This window comes from Lactuca virosa, chromosome 8, assembly GCF_052849685.1.
Source record: "Lactuca virosa cultivar CGN04683 chromosome 8, Lactuca_virosa_CGN04683_v6, whole genome shotgun sequence".
In the NCBI taxonomy this organism is placed as follows: Eukaryota; Viridiplantae; Streptophyta; class Magnoliopsida; order Asterales; family Asteraceae; genus Lactuca; species Lactuca virosa.
Window position 1 is genome coordinate 228,405,856 of NC_136433.1, and position 8,704 is coordinate 228,414,559.

The 8,704-nt window shown below is 36.6% G+C and overlaps 1 protein-coding gene across 1 annotated transcript; it reads right to left on the bottom strand.

Annotated features, from left to right (window-relative positions):
• Positions 1–613: 613 nt before the first annotated feature.
• LOC145129298 (germacrene A synthase short form) lies at positions 614–3,421 on the bottom strand. The gene is made up of 7 exons (XM_079064003.1): positions 3,204–3,421; positions 2,851–3,121; positions 2,242–2,617; positions 1,924–2,142; positions 1,485–1,623; positions 1,121–1,369; positions 614–1,001 (listed from the first exon to the last, which is right to left on the bottom strand). Exons 1-7 carry the CDS (start codon positions 3,333–3,335, stop codon positions 708–710), a joined length of 1,680 nt encoding a protein of 559 aa, XP_078920129.1. The 5' UTR covers positions 3,336–3,421; the 3' UTR covers positions 614–707.
• Between the last annotated feature and the right edge of the window lie 5,283 nt (positions 3,422–8,704).

An 8,704-nucleotide genomic window follows, 5' to 3' on the forward strand; every position in this document is an offset into this window, starting at 1 on the left:
CACATCGTGGTCATGAAGATCGCGTCGTGAAATCGGTCCGTGATGCACACTGTCGGCGTTCATTTTCACGGCCAATCGAACTCAAATTCATGTTTGGGTTTTGTTTAATATGTTATTCCAAGGCTTTTAAACATTCATGCAGTCTCTAAATCGCATAAGATTGAACTAATTTCGACATTTAGGCTTCAAAACAAACCCTAACTCTAAATGCCTACAAGATAAATTACACTCAAAAGTCAAGAAATACAACCTAAATATTTTTTAAAAACAACTTTTAGCTTTTGTGTCTTCAAATAATGTAAAAAAAAACTTTTATAGAAACAACTTTTAAAGTTAAAAAGTTGTAAAATAACTTTTAAACTAAACAAGTAATCCCAAACAATGCTTTATCTGATAATTAGTTACTTAGTTTATTGCAAAAATAAAAAAGTAAAGCTAATTTTTTTTTCTTCAAATAAATGACATAAATTCCTATACCCGTCCACAATATATTTATTATTCATCATTGGGAAAATTATAACAAACATGTGAAACAACAATACTATGAAACAACAATCATTAATTAAGTAAATAATTAAAGCTAAAAAACTGTCAACAAAATGACATAAATTGATATACCCGACCACAATATATTTATTATTCAGCATTGGGAAAATTGTAATGAACATATGAAACAACGAAAATATGAAACAACAATTATTAATTTATTACATAGGTGACGAACCAACAAACAAAAGGGTAATATACTCTTTCATGGTCTTTCCCGGAAAAGTAAACCCATCGTCGTACCTGTATACCACATCTATCATTCTTGCAAGATTAAGAATTGGGGCAAGCAAATCCATAGAGACTTCTCTTGGCTTAAGGCAGCCCTCGTTTATATCCTTCCATGCATTTTCAATCATTTTATTCAGCTCAAAAATAGCTTCCTTTTCCGACACGCCATAGGTCTTGATATATGAGTCAACACCTGTGGCTGATTGACCCCTTTCTCGCTCAAACTTCAGATATAGAAAATATACTTTGTTAGAATTCATAATGTTTAAGACATATAATTTTTTTTTCCTGTATATATATGATGCAAGTAAAATTCAATGTTGAACCTCGCGGAGAGTTTTACCTGGTAAGTCATGACATCATCTTGGAGTCTTGAAATTAACTCTGAAGCTTGCAAAGTCTTTGGATGACTCTCATACCAAGCCAACGCATCTTCACTAACCATCTCACCCATACCCACTAAGGCAGATTTCGAAATGACATTGTAGGCAGAAGTAATTAAACCGTTCTTCATATACTCTGGAAATGATGCAACATAACCACTGCTTGTCCACTCGGCCTCTTCAAGGTAGCCTCTAGCAATGTCTTGGAACTGGATTCCATGACAAAAATAAAATAATAATAAAAAAAAAAAAAAATCAATACTTAGACACTATAAAGCTGATCACATGTGCATTGAACACAGTGTGTATATAATGAGATCATACCGCTTCTTTTGAAGCAATAACGCTTTTTGCTCTTCCTTCTTTAGCTAGTTGTTTTTCAAGTTCAGCATACTCGTCTAGGAGAATTTTGTAGAATGGTCGAATGTATTCCGGAATTTGCTCAATAGCACTAATGTCCCACCTGAAAGTAAATATTGTGTTAATACTATTAAATGATTCTTAAGCATTAATAATCGATTTTTTTTAATATTATATGGATGGATTAATTTAAAAACCGAACTAATCAAATTTCAACTTGTTTTTGTCTTATACATCTTAAGCGTCATCCTTTTAAATAATATTTTCATTGGAGTATGGAAGCATTAATCAATTTTAAAACTTGTTTTTGGCATATATGTCATAATTTGCTTAACCCTTTTAGAAAAACATTTTAATTGGAATATCGACAAAAAATGCACGAGGAAGTTTATATATTTGTTACCTATTTATGGCATCTGTTAGAAGTCGAATCTCTTCGATGGTAGCATATGCATCGTATGTGTCATCTAGCACCACAAGAAACAATGTAATTTTTGTGGCGATGATTCGTGCCAAGGAGTAACGAGGCTCAAAGTACAATCCCAATATCCATAAGTAAATCTCTGGTACTCTATCCCTTATATAAGGAGTAGTTTCCTGGAACCTCATATCCTTCCACCACCTGAAACCAAGTATAAAAAAGTTAGCTTGTTTCTCTTAGATTTTGGATCTGTGATAAATTTAATGTTTTTATTTATTTATTGGAAGATCGATAACTTACTTTGAGACAATGCGAAGTTCTTCCTTTTGTTGTAGCTGCAAATAGTTGAAATGCAGCTTTGCAAGCTTTACTAGCGACTCATGTGTGGAACATTCTTCATCGTAGTTGGAGAAATAAAACCTTGCCTCAACCATTGGCATCCCTTGATGAAATGGTCTCTTCAATGATTGTAACACCTGCTGTGCAAGTTTTCCTTCAAGAGTGTTTACTACACTCTTGAGCTGAGTTACAGTGAATGCTGAGGCTTCATCTAGAATCGATTCTCCTCGTAATCTCAATTGCGCAGATTCATATAGACCTAGCATACCCTTCACATCGTTGGTAATGGATTCCTTGAATGTACCCGAGCTGCTGTCCTTGAATTTGTTAAACACATCTGCACAATCACAAAATTAAAATACTTATTTCATGTAAAATAACTTATATAAAAAACCAATATATCTGTCTTTTTACACAATAAGTGTTCACGAGGTGAAAAGAATGTAAAAATATAATATTATTAGATCTTTAGTCAATGCTTTATGGTTTGTCACGATTCCTCAAAACTGAGTAATAAATTTTGAGTAGTGCTTTAGCGTTTATGACCTTTGAAAGGGGAAGAAGGCTTACCACAAGGTAGTTTGTGACCAAGGTGTCGGAAAACTTGAAAGTTAATAGAAGTTGTGTATAGATCAACTTCATCATAATCTTGCAATTTAAACGCTTTGAAAATAATGTCAAGCTGTGCTTCAATCTCTTGCAAGAAAAGATACGTCAAACCAAGTCGATGTACAGAATAAATCAAACTTAGTTTCTTATTCGAATCCATTGTTGGATTTACGATCAATCTTCTCACTTCTTCTTTGGGCTCCTCCATGGCTTTTGCATATCCTTCCAATTCCTAGAAAGGAAAACAATGCATTGTCTTAGAAAATACAGAAACAACTGGTTTTCAGTGTGTACTTTATGGGATGCTGTCTTACCGTATTGTCAAGAGAGAATGACAAGAAACGATCACCCCATACAGAAGGAGGGAAATTCGCCAAAGGACGCACAGGCTCTGTGGTTGTTTTGGTGTTTGCTTGAAGGGTACCATTGGCTTCAACTGCTGCCATTTCTTGAAGTTGAAAGGGTATAGTAAAGCTCGATGAGTTGAATGGTGACTGTCTTGAGGTGTTGTGTGGATCATCACGTTAAGGGTATTTATATACTGTATGACCTCGTCCCAAGTTTGTGGTTTTTCTATGCGTGTGTAATTGGACTTATGCTATGAAGGTCAGCATCGCACCACAGTTTGGTGGTAATATATTAGTTTTAGAAAAAGTACCACATGGTCTCAATTTAACATTTTAAAATGGTTGAGTGCAAAAAAGCCAAGTATGGCTAGCATATATCTTTTTGTTTTAATATGGAAATGACCAAGTTTGATTTCGCTAAGTGCTGGTTATTTTAATACTCCTTTTACTATGTACTAAACATGTATAGTTATCACTAATTATGGTAAAAAAAACAACCGTAAGTTCAAGATCCAATTTGACTTCTTGTGTATTTTATATATAAATTCAAAATAGTGTTTGGTTAAGAATACAGCTAAACTTTAATAAAAGAATAACTTTGTCTTTTTATCGATATTTTCAATATACTTTAACTATTATCTGTAATATAAAAAAAATTATTTGGCTTATTGATTATAACAAATTTTTAACAAGAAAAACTGGTTATTAGTTACAATTCGACTTTTAACTCCTTTTTAGGTGAGGGGGACGATCTCCATAGTTATCACTGCTCGCTTATCGTCAATATTTATTTTCAATTTGATAAATAGTAATCGATATATATTAGTGAGTGTGGGTCTGAAAAATGTCCGCATCCAAACGTGTTATCTTTCGCCTTCTTGGACAAATTTCAAAATATTATTAAGCCTATTATTTTCGAGCTTGTTAAACATTGATGAAAAGCATTTCATCATCACTCTTGGCAACATCGCTATATATATTACTCTCGACCCTAAGGTTAATGACCCACTCACCCTCAAGTCGATCCCTAGAGACCACAGTCTTATTCATCTTACCGGTTGTGTGAGCAAGATTATTTTGAGAGCACTTGAAGAAAGGCTTAAATGTATCATCCCATCTTTTATTGGATGGTCCTCTAATTTTCTAAGAAAATTCTTACTTGGAAAAAATGGTTCTTATCTTTGAGAATGACTAAAAAAGACATTTGATCTTCGTAATTAGTGTTAGCCTAATAAGATTTTGGGCTTTATTTTGTATTAGGTTTTATGTTGACCCATTAGCTAGAAAACCTTGATTAGCTACTCTATATATTCTGTCTTTTCCTTTCATTTTATCTTGCACTTCTCATTTGATAATAATATATAATACCATTCGCTTTATATCTTGATAGTTTACATAGTATCAGAGCTCGGTTTGAACATCTGTATTCTCGTTTTTGGGGGCGAGTTATAGCAGACACTAAGTTTTCTTGCTCGTTTTGTATTCCATTTGATTTTATTTGTTGTTTCATCGATTTCGAGGGTTTCGTTTCATTTGTTGGTTTTGTTGATTTAGAGATCTTGATTGTTGTTGCTGCTACTCGCATTTACAGTTGTTTTGGTTGTTCTCATTTGATTGATATTGGAAATATGGCCCCGAGAGATAATTCTCTTCAGTCCAATGGTATCTAACTCGATGGCAAGAACTATGCCTATTGGAGTTATGTTATGAAAAATTTCTTACGAGGCAAAACTATGTGGGGGGTTGTCACAGGTGACAAAAAGAAACCAACAGACGAGAATGCTGCTAATTATGCAACCTTACTAGATTCATGGGCGAATGATAACTCCAAGATCGTTATTTGGATTAATAATTATGTTATCCAATCTATTGGTACTCAGTTGGCGATGTATGACACATCAAAGGAGGTTTAGGATCACTTTGCTAAGTTGTATACCCAGTCTAACTTTGCAAAGCAGTATCCGTTAGAGTTTGATATTCGAGCCCTTCAACAGAACAATCTCAATGTTCAAGAATTTTATGCAGCTATGTCGGATTTGTAGGATCAGTTGGCTCTTACAGAACCTGATGTGTTGAAGGCTTTTAAGCCTTATATTGGTAGAATGGAAGAGCAACGTTTGGTTCAGTTCTTGATGCCATTACATTTAGATTTTGAAGGCTTGCGTGGATCAATCTTGCATCTCACACCTCGTCCCACAGTTGATTCGGTTGTTCACAGTTGATTGATAAAGAAACTCGTGTCAAGTCCCATGCTGAGAAAGGTCCCAAGACAGCCACTCCTGCTGTCTTTGCTGTTCTATAATCACCTCAGTCTTCAAAACAGAATCGTCCGAAGTTGCATTTGATGAGTGTCCTTTATGTAAGAAGAAGAATTATTGGAAGGAAAATTGTCATTTGCTGACAAGCAAGGGAAATTAGCAGCAACAACAAACGAGATCACCTGCACAGTCTCAACCTTAAGAGTAGAACATGTCTTATGGGCAATCTCAATCACAACCCTCGTTTCCATCTTTTAGGCCACCATAGTACTCTGCTGCTACACCTTTAGTTAAGAATGAAACAGATTTTACACCACCATCAGCCTTGGATCCCCATATTCTTGAGCAGTTCAGACAGTTCATTCTTGCCAATCCAATTGTCAGGTCAGGTTCCATGTCTCATTCAGTTCTGTCTTCATCCAACACTTCATGTATCCCTTCATCCTTGTGGACATTGAATTTTGGTGCATCTCATCAGATGTCACAACATTTGTCATCTTTTGCTTCTTTATCATGTCGTACAACTGTCTCTTTTAGGTCTGCTAGTGCCACACCTATGTCAGTAGAATATGTTGTTTCTATTGTCACTCCTTATATATCTTTAACAGATGTGCATTACATTCTCACACTTGCTTTGAATCTTGCATCGGTCAGTCAGTTGTGTAAGTCTGTTTTTTGGGTCTTATTTTCTAATTCATTCTACTGTGTATAGGACATTCGGTCTCGGAAGGTGATTGGGATAGGTCGTAGACTTAGGGAGCTTTATATTTTGGTGCAGCTACATGTTGCTGATGTTGTTGCATGTAGTGTCGATTTGTCATCTTTTCGTTTAAACCCTTCATCGTCAGTTTTTTATCTTTGGCATTCTCTTTTGGAACACGTGTCAGCGTCAAATTTATATTTTTTTGTTTACAATAGTGAAACGACCGAATAAATCCATTTTTAATTCAACCATAAACATCTTTAATCCACATAAACATTAAAAAGTATATCAGAGTAAAATAATTATCAGAGTACAATCCCAAAATCACAAAGTGCGGAAACATGGGTGGATGCGGTGTAGTCATGCCGGACCCTTCCCTTTCGAACCAGAAGTACCTGAAAATATTTTAAATATAAACCATAAGCACAAGCTTAGTGAGTTCCCCAAAAAACCACATACCATACATATCTGCCAGCTCAAGGCTGTGTCAGGTCTATTTCACCCCCGGGTCGATTTCACCCCTAGTCTATTTCAACTCATGCATCGGCTTGAGGCCGTACCGGGTCTATTTCACCCCCGTGTTAGTTTCATCACCGAGTCTATTTCAACTCATATGTCAGCACAAGGCTGTATCGGGTCTATTTCACTCCACATACGTATAGAAAACATGCACACATGCATATAACACATATAGCAGGAGTCACAAAGACTACAAGCACATAAAATATCCTAGTGCCCTACAGTATGGTGAGCAAACTCACCTCAGTCTGTTGTCAGCCAAACAAATTATTGGGCCGTTGAACCAGAGAATCCCCTTGTTAACCAATCAAATAAAACCCCAATTAATAATTGGGGCATAAACCATAACCAGGAATCTAGTTCATTTGTCCAATACCCAGGGTAAATAACCATTTTACCATTCCCCCACTATGCCCAATAACCGAGGGCCAAACTCAAAGGCACTAAAAGCCCAATAGTGGCCCAATTCCTAAAAGACATCCAAAGTCCAATATGGGCCCAAATCCAAGAAGACACAAAGCTTCATAATGGCCGAAAGTCAGAAAGGCTAGTGACCCAACAAAGCTTAAAACCCTAATAGTCCAAATATGGCCCAAACCACAAAAGTTAACAAAAGTCAACAGCCGCTGAGTACGCCCAACGTACTCAGACTTAAGCTCGGTGTACGTATGTTTATCCCAGTACATCCAGTGTACTCTGGAGTACGCCCAACATACTGTTCAGTCCTTATTTGTCAAGCCAAATGACTTAATCCATTAAGCCTACAACGCTAAAGCCTCAGATCTACTGCCAAATGAAGTCTTAATACATAAAGTTGGCAACTTTACTCCTTTGCCAAATGACTTAATCCATTAATCCCAAAACGCTCAAACCTCAGATATAATGCCAAATGAAGTCTTAATACATAAAGTTGACAACTTTACTCCTTTGCATGACTTAATGGGACCCAATACCGATTTTTATCCATCTAAGTCCATAATGTGGGTACCAACTCTTGCATGGTTCATCAAAACCCATCAATATGTCATTTTATGGTTCTTATTAACTCCATAATGGATAAAGTTTCCAACTTTATCTATTAGAATGGTCCAACCAACCAAGATCTAGTCTTTAAATCTCAAAGGGACCAAAAGTGCATCTTTTCCAACTTAATCGATTAAGTCAAAGTCTCAAGCTTTTAGATCTGAATCAGTATGATGTTTAGATGGATAAAGTTTCCAACTTTACCAGTGTGTTATCACTGATAAGTGTCTCACCTTCTGCAGTAATATGAAAACCATAATAACGCTCAGGTGCATTCCTAACTCTGGTGGAACGCCTCAGAGGTATAGATTCTTCAGTCGGCTCAACAGGAGTTTCCTCCTCGGGTTGAGTGCTAGGGTTTGAGGTTCCTTCACCACTTGACTCTTGAATTTCCTCAAGGTCAATTTGCCTCCCATTGTCTCCTTGGCTCATGAATTCTCTCTCTCGAAAGAATCCTCTTCTTGCTAGAAAGACCACATTATCAATGGGTCTGTAGAAGATGTAACCAAAGGATTTCTGTGGGTAGCCGATGAAAATACACCTTTTGCTTCGGCGTTCGAGCTTATCATGAGTCTCGCGTCTCACGAAAGCCTCGCAACCCCAAATCTTGATGTGGTCTAGATTGGGAACTTTTCTAGTCCACACCTCATGAGGTGTTTTGGCAACCTTCTTTGTAGGGACTAGATTAAGGATATGGGCGGCAGTCTCTAAGGAATACCCCCAAAATGAGATTGGTAGCGAAGCTCGACTCATCATGGAACGAACCATGTCCAACAAGGTCCGATTGCGCCTCTCAGCTACACCATTCAACTGTGGTGTCCTAGGAGGTGTCAATTGTGAGACAATCCCACATTCCTTAAGATAGTCAAGGAACTCAGTACTAAGATACTCACCACCACGATCGGATCGAAGCATCTTAATGTTCCTGCCCAACTGATTCTCCACTTCTTGCTTAAACTCTTTGA

What these genes read in the sequence shown, in the direction of transcription:
- LOC145129298 (XM_079064003.1), bottom strand. Translation starts at nt 3,335, where the DNA reads ATGGCAGCAGTTGAAGCCAATGGTACCCTTCAAGCAAACACCAAAACA. An exon ending in TGGTCACAAACTACCTTGTG is followed by an intron (nt 2,618 to 2,850) that starts GTAAGCCTTCTT and finishes GTGATTGTGCAG; the next exon opens with ATGTGTTTAACAAATTCAAG. An exon ending in ATGATGTCATGACTTACCAG is followed by an intron (nt 1,002 to 1,120) that starts GTAAAACTCTCC and finishes CTATATCTGAAG; the next exon opens with TTTGAGCGAGAAAGGGGTCA.